We start from the raw sequence: 12,030 nt of genomic DNA, 5'->3' as shown, positions 1-12,030 counted from the left end.
CCACCAGGTCACTTCCTGATGACTTGGATAACCAGCTCATGAGGCAGAGGGACCACCGGGACCCAAGCAAATCACATTCTAATCTAGCCTGGCTGCCTTTCTATGCTTTGATTTCAGCTCCCAGCCAGGTGGGAAAGATGCAAAAATGCAAAAACTAGTTAAATGCTTTGTTTTTATTTTCAGACAATCTCTGCACATTGAGGGGGCAGGAAGTATTCTGCAGAGAGAAAGATCAGATAGAGTCCTGCATTGAGATGGGAACGTAGAGACCCCAGGAAAGAAGCAGTTGTTTGGAGATTTTTTTTTTTTTTTAAGAGAGAGAGAGAATTATTTCTATAATGTAGTACAGGCACACCTCATTTTATCGCGCTTCCACTTTATGGCACTTCGACAACACTGTGTGTTTTACAAATTGAAGGCTTGTCGCTTTGGTCTATTTGCATATTAGGGTTTTATTATAGAGGATTATTGACTATATTCCCTATGCTATACTTTACATCCTTGTGACTCTTTTGTAACTACCAATTTGTCCTCTTAATCCCTTCACCTTCTTCATGCCTCTCTCTCAACCCCCCTGTCCTCTGGAGCCATTACTCCGATCTCTGAATCTATGAATCTGTTTGTTTTGTTTGAGTAACTTTCTCTTTGTGTCAATTGGTTTCTGGGACGTGAAGCCAGAATGTTATACAAGGATAGTTGTCCAGTGATGTTGCAAATATATTTTAGGTTTCCTTTTCTAGAAGAAAAAAATTATTTCACTGTGACTATTTACTTTTTTAAAGTTTATCTTTATTGTTGAAAATATATCCCTTTCTTTCCCTCCCACCCCAACCCCTCCCCCCCCCCCCCATTGACCCCTTCTAGCCTGCTGATTATTGACTTTTAAAACTTACAGAAACTCATTTTTCTTTCAGGGCAACAGAGGACTGGGTTTTTATGGAGAAAAGGGTAACAAGGTAAAGGAAACAACAGATTAAAGCAGCTGCATGTAACGTGTAATAGTTAGGAAAGAAATTTTAATGACTATGTCCTATGCTATTCTCTTGAGGTGATGTGCAAATAGACCATTTGCACAGGAAGTAATTATTATAAAGTGCCATGTTATCAAACACACTTTGGTGATAGTTGTGGAGCAATAAGACAGTAGACATGAACCATGTAGGGTGGCCCTGGACCTGTGGCACAGACATGACCTCAGCTATCTTCTAACCTGGGGAGTCCAGGACTGACAGGGACCGGAGCCAGAGCCACAGACTAACAAGCCAGCTCGGCTCCCAGGTGACATGGCAGGAAATAGGACCACGTGGACTTTTATCATTGCCCACGTTGCTGAGATCCAAAGACTGCATGGCCTTTGAGAGGATCACGTGAGATCACTTATAGGAAAAGCTCACATCCAGAGAGCTAACCCTCACACAACCCCATCGCATTCCCCCCCAAAACCTACAAAACAGATGTTTCCATTTGGTGTCCTTTGAGCATTTTCATTTTGTTTTACATTTTACTTTTTGATTGAAGTGGACATTAAACTTTCACTACACGGGTGAGAAAAGTACTTTGTTCCTTGTGTTAATACCATACAAGAAACCACAAAAGAAAAACATTGGATGATCCAAATACATAAAAGTTTAAATTCCTGTCCAATAAAGTATAATAAAATTGCAAAATAGCATAAAAAGAGGAAAAATCTAGGGAGAAATAAATTGGGAAGAATAATCACATTAGAGAGAATGGAAATGAAGTTAATGTCTGTAATGTACAAAAAGCTTTTTTCAAGTTAATTTAAAAAAACCCTCAAGGCCCCCATAGGTAAAGAGTAAATGAACAAACAGTTTAGGTGCTTTTTAGGTATAATATTAGCAGACACTCAGAATACACTATGGTATACCACTTTCTGCCACTAATACATCATCTCAATTTGTTCCTGTTCATATTATGTGATGTCTGGACTCAAACTGATATTATATAGTTTATACATGGGAATAGCAAAAGAAAAAAACACACAATAACTTTCTTTCTGTGTCAATTAGTTCCCAGGAGATCAAGAGAGTATATAATGTCAGGGTAGTTGTCCAATGATGTTGCAGATCTATAAGGTTCATCCTCTGTGTACCACATAGAAAACGGATTCTCTAATGATAAAAATGCAAATTAAAGATGCTGCTTTTTATTATATAAAAACACTCTTACGTGGTGAAGTAGTGATGAAGCTGGAGTAATCGCTCATTTCCTAAGTATTTCTTCTATCTTTTGTACCAATCTAGGCAAACAATAGAGTGATACCTATCAGGAGCCATAAAGACATTTAGCCCTCAGACCTAATAATTTCCTTGTATAGAAATTTATCGTAAGGAAGTAATTAAGCAAACACAGCCTCAAATTGTGAACAGCCCAACCAGCTTTCAGGCAGACAGTCTAAATGATTATTGACACAAGTGGGATACAGGTAATTTTACGTTATGATCCTTTCATTTTAAACTCTGATTTTTATTTGGATTTATAAATAGAACACTACAAAATTGGTGTGCATATAGAAAGAATATGCAAAGAGGCAAAGAAAAAAAAAACAGTCTGTGGTAGGCGTGTGCTTTTACTCAAGTTTGGTAGCATCTTCTCAAATCTAAAGACTGTGCTTTGCTAAACAATTCACAGGGTGATGACGGAGCCCCAGGGCCCAATGGGATGCCATTTGACTACAGCACCGGACCCACAAAGGCTACTATCATCCCGGAGATGTACAAGGTAAAGGGGCTCCGCCCAACAGGCTGTCTTCTCAGTGAGACTAGAAGAGAGAAAGAGATACAAGGGGGAGAAGGTAACTGTCTCCCATCTTATTCAAACAATCGCCAAGAGGGAAAGACCTCGCCATGAAATGGTGCCTGAAAGCATAACCATGTCAAAAACCATGTCAGTCCATCATCTTAAACAATCCTGATGAATCTGAAGCAACACAAGATTTGGGATTAAAAAAAAAATCTCAAATCTACCTTTAAGTATGCGAGTCTCAGTGTAGACGTAGGTTATGGTAGGAGCATAATTCAAACCCTGTGTGTGGAACTCTCAGACAAAACACTAGTCTACAAGACAAACCTGCTTTTACTCTTCCCTGACAAAGTCATGGTAGGGTTGTTGTTTGTTCATCTAGATTTATTTCCTGGCCCTTAGAACGTCTGTTACGGTTTCATTTAATTAAAAACATACTCTTGGAATCCAATAAAAAGCACCATCCTGCTCTCCCACTGACATGTTCGGATGGCCCACTTCACCTTCCTAAGCCTTTGTGTTCCCTGGTAACCCTGTAGATAGTAATGCAGACACAGACCTTGGAGAGCCGTGGAGTAGACACAGGTGAAACACCCAGTCTGAAGTCAGGCATAATCAATGGGAGCCAAAATAAAAACCCCAAACCTAGACTATCATTCCCAACTATCAGGTATCTGTCAAGATGGGGTTTGGGTGCTTGGTCATGATTGAGAGAGATAGGCATGACCCCTGCCTTAGGGGGGAATGAATCTGGGCAGGTGTAGGTCAGTGGTAAGTGACTTGACTGTAGACAGAAGTGGCCTGGAAGGTGGCTGGTGCTAGCAGACATGCCCAAGGAGAAAGCGAGTCAGAAGCAGGTGATTGTGCACTGCTGAAAAAGTGAGATAGATTCTGGGCAGACCTATGGCTCCTAGTGGCTGTGGCTGACCACCAGCCACGTGGGGCCTCTGTCCAGGAACTGAGGATACAGTGAGACCAAAGCAGCTTTGATCCTCACTGAGGTGCTCAAGCATCCAAACCACGTTTCCTTCCTTTCCTACCACCAAGAAAGGTGGTCCAGGGCTGGGGCCTGACCAGCCTGCAGGGGGCAGTCTTGGTCAGCAGGGATCCAGGAGCTGTCCTAGCAGTGATGGAAAGCTAGGAGCTGGCCAGTCACATTTCTTTCGCCATTTTAAACCAAGAGAAGAATAAGAAAATACAAGATCAGTTAGAGTTGACATTGCCTTCCAAAGCCACTTTTGCTTGGGGTTTCAATACATCCCAAATGTGTCTTTTCCTCAGAGAACCCTCAATAGTATTTTAATTAAACGAGTATTGTCACTTGGAGCTTTTCTCTGGCATATTCTCCCACCACAGGATGGTATTATATGCCTGCAACCGTGGGGGTAACAAAGGAAACCATGTAGGGACAGCCTTGCCATCACGTCAAAAATAACACAATTTCATGCCTATCATGAAAATCCAGAGGAAATAACACATTTCTCCCTTGAATTTTGAAGGCTGCAAAATTTTAGATGTTTGCTACAATTCAGGTATAATGGTTGTTTAAGTTTTATTCGGTACTTTTCTCTTGGGATCACAAAGCCTGATTAATTTTAAGTCTCCCTATTTTCAACTGAACGAGTGTTTCTTCTTTTCCATTTTCTTCACAGGGCGATAAAGGAATTCCTGGGGAAGAGGGGAGAAGAGTAAGTCAAACAATAAAGATGTTTCCTCTCACCGGTGGTTCCCAGATTCTTGGCCATCCCTGTTGCCATGAGAATGTGCAGGGGTCACAGGGACCCAGGGACTCTTGGTTTCCAATCCATGTGTCTGCGGCAAGAAAGTTACAACTTATTTGTATGAGGTGTTTTGTGTTTGTTTGTTGTTGTTGTTGTTTTGTGTATTTTTCGGAAAATAGTCTTCGAATATCTTCCCCTTTTTTTTGCATAGTTAACAACGGTTCATCAACATTTCGTGAAGCTCATAAAAAGAACCCAAATGCTTTTTAAAAGAAAATGTGTGGGTGGATGGGCCTGGACAGGTGTTATAGTCCGGCTTCTGCTCTGAGGGGTCTCAGCCAGGGTCCTCTCTTCAGTCTTTGTTATGCCTGCCCTGGCATTCCCTGCCCTCCCACATGGCCACTTACTCTGTGGCGGGGAGAGGTGCTCTCCGGGCAGACTCAGATTCCACTGAGCTGGAACAGAGAACCACAGAGGCAGGCTGGCCTCGGCGTGTAAGAAATGGAATTTCTGCGCAGGTAAAGTGAGACGCGCTGGCTGTGGCTCAGGTCTCTGTGTTCTCTCCTAGGGCATTTCCATGAAGGGAGAAGAAGGAATCCTGGGATTCCCAGGAGCCCGGGTAAAGCATGCATTCTATCACTGTGGCTTACTTTCTTTTGTTTTTATTTTTTAAATGGGCATTAGGGGGGGGGGGGGGGCAGGTTTTAGTTCACAGCAAAAGTGCAGAGATATTTGCCTCATACCCCCTCGCAGCATCCCCTACGGTCTGCATCCCAAACCAGAATGTCCATTGGCAACAGTGGACAAGAGGAGCCTACGTGGGTGGACACCACATTATCGCTCATTAACTGTGGTTCTTAAAACTGTTCCCCTCCGTGTGGGGAAGGGTGGGAACAGAACACAAACACATTTCTGCTTGTATTAGTTGGGCCAGGTGATGAAAATGTAGACTGATTGCAACAAGATGTTGATTTCTTGCTGTACCAAGAATCCAACAAAAGTGTCCCTGGCGGGGTGGGGAGGGGGAGGGGAGTGTCTCCTGGAGGAGATTCAGCCCCCTGTGGCTCCCCTGCCCTAAGGCAGACCTCTCTCCGTCAGCCAGAACGCAGTCACCTGGCCAAACCTGGCCGCCCTGAGCTGGGAAATGTGGCCAAACCACGGGTCGGGAAGAAGAGAAATTGGCCTTGTGGTGGCAGCCACTACCGCTAAAAAGACGAGTTACAATCTCCAAAAATAAGAACAGAGACTCCTGAGAACTTTGGCACACAGGCCTTTTGTATCGTTACCATTTTTACCATCCTGACTTTATGGATTTCCCCATAGTTCTTGAAGTGGTAGATGCGATGCATTATGTGAAAATGTCGCCAAAATGGCCATCCCCTTTAAAGAAAAGGGGTTTCCGGTGGTTTCCATACTTTCATGATAAAGCGCTTTGTTGGAGTTCACGTCCGCTCCTGGTGATGCCATGGGAAACGCTGCTGCCCATTCTAAGCTGTTCCTCCTTCTGTTTCCTGTCCTCCCCAGGGCCCCCCAGGCATCTTCGGTGACAGAGGTTCCGAAGGAGAGAAGGTAAGTGTGATACATGAAATGCAGTCAGCTCCAGGCCTGAAACATCTCACAGAAATCAAATATGAAGACTGTGGAATTCCTGGGGGCGGGAATTGGCCCAGAAAAAAAGTATTTAACATTTTACCTGCATTTACCATAGCATCATCCCAGATCACTCAGAATGCTCGAGTCAGATTGTTTACCTTTTCCTCCTCTTTTGCAAAGCAGCCCTTTGGTTCCTTCCTGTGGTTCTGTCTCCAGGCTCCCCTCACCCAGTGCCTGCAGCCACGGCTCCTGTACCTTCCGTGTCACCCCCGCCGGTGTCACTGTGGATGGTATCAGGAAGGTTGTCAGCATGGTGACCAAGGGTTCACCTACCTTTTTCACATGTTGATCTCACACATGTGGACACTTTGTTTATCTTTAATGATGACCCAGTTAGTTATTTTTACCGTGTGTTCTGAGGACAGATGTTTGGCACTTTTTTTTTTTTTTTTTTTTTTTTTGGAAGAAAACATGTGAGAAATGCATTGTGAATCTGGATCAGGCTTAGAATTGTCTGAACTCTGGGTCATAGGAGAGAGTACGCATAAAAATAGATTTTTAAAATTAATTATCTATTACCTTCCCTAATTTGGCCATGGAATATGTAGCAGACCGTCTTTCTTTCACAGGCCCACAGCGCTCTCCCTGAGGTAATAACTCTGTGGGTTTCAGACAAGGACATGTATTTTTACATGCATATAGTTTAATGACAGAGTCACGTGGGCCGTGTCATCCTGCCACTTGTTTTTTTCACCCAACGTGCCCTGGAGATTATTCCGCATGAGCACGTTCACATCTACCAGTACATGGTTCTCCTAACGAGCTGCGCAGAATTGCAGTGAGAGGTTCCGCCACGTTTGCTTAACGAGCCTGTGCGATGGTTTCCAGCTGCTTGCTGTTTTCAACAATCATGCAGTCGACATGATGGCCCACACATCTTGGTGCCCATGGGCTAGTATTTCCACACAGAAACAGACTGTCTTAAGAAATCGATTCAGCCTCCATATCATGGCTGCCCTGATTATGCTCACGACTCCATTGCAGAATTGAAGAAGCATAGGGATCCTGGTAGCAGTGGGTCTAGTCAATCCCCTGGGACTACCGAGGGGGATTGCCCCTTCCCCACTCCCCACCCCCAGATTTGACTTCTGACCTCCCCAGCTCTAAACTCAGACGTCTCCACCCCGAGTTCTGGTTTTGACCACTCGCAACGAGCCCCAAATTTGATTCTTTCCTGCAACCTCAGTTGACTTTATTTTTCCTATTCCTCTGCTTTTACCCTAAACTCGGGCTAGGGATGACACCAGGGTTTGCCCTAATTACACCCACTTTCTCATGGCATTAGTGATGGATAGGAGTATCCTCCAAAGGTCACATGCTTACAACCAGCTGCTGTCCATGCCATACCCCAACTAAAGGCCAAAGGCCAAATTCTAGTTTTAGGATTACAGTAAGCAAGTGCTATAAAGAGACAGGGGACTAAGGCGAACGTTAGCATTTAAAAGTAATCCATTTCAACCCACCCCACCTACCTAAGTGTTGCTGTTAATCCTTTGAGTGCCTGCCATATGCTAGTGAAATCATCATACGATTTGTTTTTCTACACCCAACACTAAAAAGTTATAGTGTTTTTAAAACGCAGTTCAACATAGCCACCCCCTAGAACACAAAACTTAATGACGGGCAAGATGTTCACCAGGCATGGACCACCTGGGGCACCTACCAGTGAGTGCTGTGGTCCAGATGTTAGGATCCAAGGCTCACAGTTTCCAGCTTGCTTCCTGCACTTGCAACAACTGGGGGAGATGCAGATGCTTCCAATTAAGTGGGGCGTCTCAGCCGCTGTAGAGAAATTGTTTCTTCAGCGATGAAGATAAGAAATGCCCAGGAGATACACACATGAATGGGTCACCCTGCGTTTTAGTGCCACCCTGCACCTCCCTGTCTGCCAGTTGTTCTCTTATTGCCAAGTTGCCATGGCTACCCAACTTACATCTCAGTCATGCTCACAGACTTTGGTGTTAGGATGTAAAATGGAATCAACTCCAAGGAGCAACTGTGAACACCAGCATTAACAATGCATTGAAATAGGAAAAGCCAAAAAAGAGAAGATTCTGGGAAAGATTTTGCTTGTTCTAGAGGAGCAATCAGCTACCCCTCCCTCATCCTACCAGAGATTGATAGAACTTTAATTAGTTCTGGTGATGCTCGTTATTGCTTGCTGATGGTGTCTCAGCATGGCTGAGCAGTGCGTGGGTGGCATGGAATGGTGTGTAGGTTTGGCCAAGTCCAGCAATGTTGTTTGAACTGGATTGTTATGTCAGCCTTGGACACACTCAGACTAAATGCCTCGTTGTCAACTCCCCAGTCCTTGGCAAGGTCTTCAGTGATTCCTAGCCTATCTCATGAGATGGCCTCTAAATAGGAGATCATTTTTAATATCAGAAAAATGGGCCTTCACTTTGAATCTTGGTCTCCATCTAGTGTGAAAGTCAGTCTAAATTTTAACACACACACACACCCCACTTCCCCATAAAAACACGGAAGAAGTAAGCCCACCTCTTTTCATTCTAGACAACGTGATCTTTGGCACACATGCTCCTCAATTTCAAAATATCTGGTAAAATAATCAGATAATGTCCATTTTTTATACCATTGGCGCCCTGGCATTCTGAATATAGGGAGAGTGGGTACTCACTGTACATATTCTTTAGCAAGGCGGAATAAATTTCTAGATTATTTTTTTTAAACTACATATCTACCCAGATATGATGTAACTTTTGTTGAAATATATTTGAGGGGATTAGAAAGCAACAGTTAGCCCTAGAGTTTTGTTTTGTTGCGTTTTGTTTTGTTTTGTTTTGTTTACGTGAAACTAAATGGGACTGCTTTATGCTCCTGTTTCCTGTTAACTGAAATTTACAAAGCCTGTCTGAGAGGGAGGTTTGAATAGATGGATCAGATTGTTCACACCTGACCCCATTGATCAATTATAAAATCACTTAAACTCGGCATCTGTGCCTTTTATACTGAAGCCCTGGGAAGTATCCATACCCTCCAAAAACAGTTCTTGCTCCAAATGTGGACCTGAGCCTAAGGAAGCTTCTATCAGTAGATCCAGCCGCTAATTTAGAGAAAGTCACAGGGAGAGGATCATGTTACACAACGCCACAGGGTCATGTGCTGCAGGTCCCCCAAGCTGGGGATTGGCAGCCCTAATGACCCAGTTTCTTCAGTAGCAACAACAACAACAACAAAATGTTACTGGGAAAAAAAGTAGAAAGGAAGAAGAAACTATTATAAGAAAATTGAGACGTGTCAGCCAAATGTCATGTTTGGACTTTGGATCCTGATGCACAAACAGAGCAACTTTTTGAGAACAAAGACGTTTCTGAGGCCAAAATCAGGAAAATTTGAACGGAGGCCGGGTAGGAGGTGACCCTAATGAATTGTTTTTCTTATCATTAGACATAATAATGGTATTTTGGTCAGTTTTGTAAATTACAGAGATAAAAATAAGCACCGAGTCTCTCTCCTGCAGGGAAGCAGAGGACCAGATGGCTATCCAGGCTCTGGAGGATTCCAGGGACCCAAGGTGAGTGTGGTTTTCATTTGGATGGTTTTCTTTGGATGGTGTTCTGACCACCTTTTATTCATCATGTTGGCCAAGTGGGTATTCCCTAACCAACCAGTGGTCCATGGACCAGTGGTGGTCGGTGAGGTCCGAAAGGTTGGCGACCACTGCTCTGACCCACATAAGAATAGATAACCGGGCACACAGCATTTATTAGTCACATTATCTCAGCCTTAGGATGCTACATGTCCTGCAGGACCCCACCCAGCAGGGCTGGGGGAGGAGTTTTATAGTAACAGAGGGTGGGACATCCCTGGTCCCCGAGACAGGATGTGACTGACGTGTTTGGATAATTCATGAAACCCAGTAGGATGAGGACCAGGTGGGCTGCATCTGCACCAGCTGATGGGGAACCTAGCCAGGTAGGGAGCCCTCTCAGGCCCTTAGCTCTTACAGTGCAGAGGGCATTGTATCAGGGAATTGTTGCATCCCTTACTGCCTCAACCCCCCTTACCCCCACAGCTCACCCTACAGGGTGACTCAGATACCATTGTCAACAACGGAACAGCCTACCCTCCAGAAAGCAGCCCCCTGACTGGCTCCAGTGTTTGACGAGGATTTCAAAGTGACGTTGGCAGCTGCACACTTAGTTGTCCCTTGGTGTGTCTGTGATGCTGGGCTTGCTGCCTCAGCATAATGGACAGGGCACCCCAGGCAGAGCCTGTGGTTCTGTTACTAAGAAAGAACGCTAAGCTCGAGGTCCACTGCAGCTCTGTCCTTTGGAACCAGGCAGTGTCCAAAACTCCAAAAGGCCGCCGGTCTCACATTCTTGTTTTCCTCTTCTGTTTTTTTTTTCTCCAGGGAGAACCGGGTGACCCAGGCCCCCCCGGCCCCCCTGCCTACTCCCCCCATCCTGCTCTAGCTAAAGGTTTGTATGCAGTTTCTCTTGCATGAGAATAATACATTCTCTTACGTTATGAACACACAGCCATGGACTTTCAAGAAAGATGTGTCCGTGTAAAACAAAGCAAGACCCATCTGGCTCGCCCCTATCACATGTGCCCAGGGGTCAGGGACTCGCCGTCCCGCTTAGATGTGACCCACGTGTCAGTTTATTAGCTATTTTCGCCTGTCTTTATCCAACACGCCGAAGAACAGAGTGATGCCACTTTGTGTTTATTTTCGGATGAGGCTTGTTTAAGCATTCATGTGTAACTCATCCAGCAAATAGTTATGAGAAGCCGACCCTGGCAGGAGCTGAGGCTCTGGGGAAGAGGGACTCAGAGAGAGGCAGCGCCCTGCCTCCTTGCCCGCTGGCACGATGCCTAGTGCATGGGAGGAGTCCTAATGCTATCATTTCCCCCTTTATTCTCAGCTCTTTGTCCAGCCTGATTTTCCACCACCTCTGCCCATCTGCACCCGGACACCCCAGTCCTGCTGAGCACCCGCTGCTCTGCTGTCAGTTTGGGCTGATCTCTGGATGCCCTTCCCTTCCCATCCTCTGCCCTCTCCCTCTCCTGCCTCCTCAAACTCCACCCCTGTCCAAAACTCAACTTCCAGGTTACCTGCTCCCGGGAACCTGAATGCCTGCTTCACCTCTCTGTAAAAGTGGGACTATGATACTACCTATGCCACATGGTTTTATGGGAATCAAATGTTTGTAAAGTACTTAACGCGAAGCCTAGTGCACACACAGCAATAGCCCCAAAATCTACTTCTATTGTCTTTATTCTTCTTGGTCCCTCAGTATCAGATTTCCCCAAAAAACAGTCTCCCCTCCTTTGAAACCTCTCTGTATCTTACTGGCCTTAGTGTCTCTCTGTTGTGTTAGGACATGTATAGGGGTCCTGCCTCACCCCTGTTGACTGGGAATGGGCTCCTTGAGAACAGGGCCACCACATATTAAACATTTGGACCCCACCGCACTTCACACATGTGCAGGGTATTGGTAAACATGTGTTCAGTGAAACAGTGACCATCGGTCGGGGTCCTAGACAACCATCCTGCTCTTATCATGAGGCCTGTCTCGGTTTCAGGTGGCAGAGGTGACCCAGGATATCCAGGGGACTATGGAGACTCAGGAGCTCGGGGTCCACCGGGAGACCCCGGCCTACCCGGCCGCCCTGGCACGTCCATCATAGATGAAGGTAATGTGGCTCCACCCGTATCTAAACTACAACCCAAAGTAAGTCCCCTCGCGTCCTCACAGAAACCGCTGCCCCTCCCTGGCCGGTGCTGCCCTCGTTTTCACTGAGCGGCTTTAGCAGCCGAGAAGGGCCTCCCAGCCACGTCTGGATGTCTTCACAGAACAACCGGCCCCGTGATAGAAGCTCTCCCGCTAGGTTAGACCTTGGCCGCTGATGAGTAACTGGCATGATT

General features: G+C 45.4%; 1 protein-coding gene across 2 annotated transcripts in view; it reads left to right on the top strand.

Annotated features, from left to right (window-relative positions):
- The window catches only part of COL4A2 (collagen type IV alpha 2 chain), a 181,920-nt gene that overhangs the window by 125,853 nt on the left and 44,037 nt on the right, over positions 1-12,030 (top strand). Inside the window, exons 12-19 of one of the 2 annotated variants that reach the window (XM_084879934.1) lie at positions 915-956; positions 2,653-2,742; positions 4,416-4,451; positions 5,053-5,103; positions 6,009-6,053; positions 9,619-9,672; positions 10,513-10,579; positions 11,688-11,798. In XM_084879934.1, coding sequence (XP_084736060.1) covers positions 915-956; positions 2,653-2,742; positions 4,416-4,451; positions 5,053-5,103; positions 6,009-6,053; positions 9,619-9,672; positions 10,513-10,579; positions 11,688-11,798 — 496 coding nt within the window. The remainder of the gene's footprint in view (positions 1-914; positions 957-2,652; positions 2,743-4,415; positions 4,452-5,052; positions 5,104-6,008; positions 6,054-9,618; positions 9,673-10,512; positions 10,580-11,687; positions 11,799-12,030) is intronic. The other variant, XM_084879935.1, reaches the window with a different exon arrangement.

The sequence above is a fragment of the Pipistrellus hanaki genome, assembly GCF_964339955.1.
Source record: "Pipistrellus hanaki genome assembly, chromosome: 3".
NCBI classification, from domain to species: Eukaryota; Metazoa; Chordata; class Mammalia; order Chiroptera; family Vespertilionidae; genus Pipistrellus; species Pipistrellus hanaki.
The sequence above is the reverse complement of the archived record's forward strand: the minus strand, read 5'-3'. Positions and strand labels throughout refer to the sequence as shown.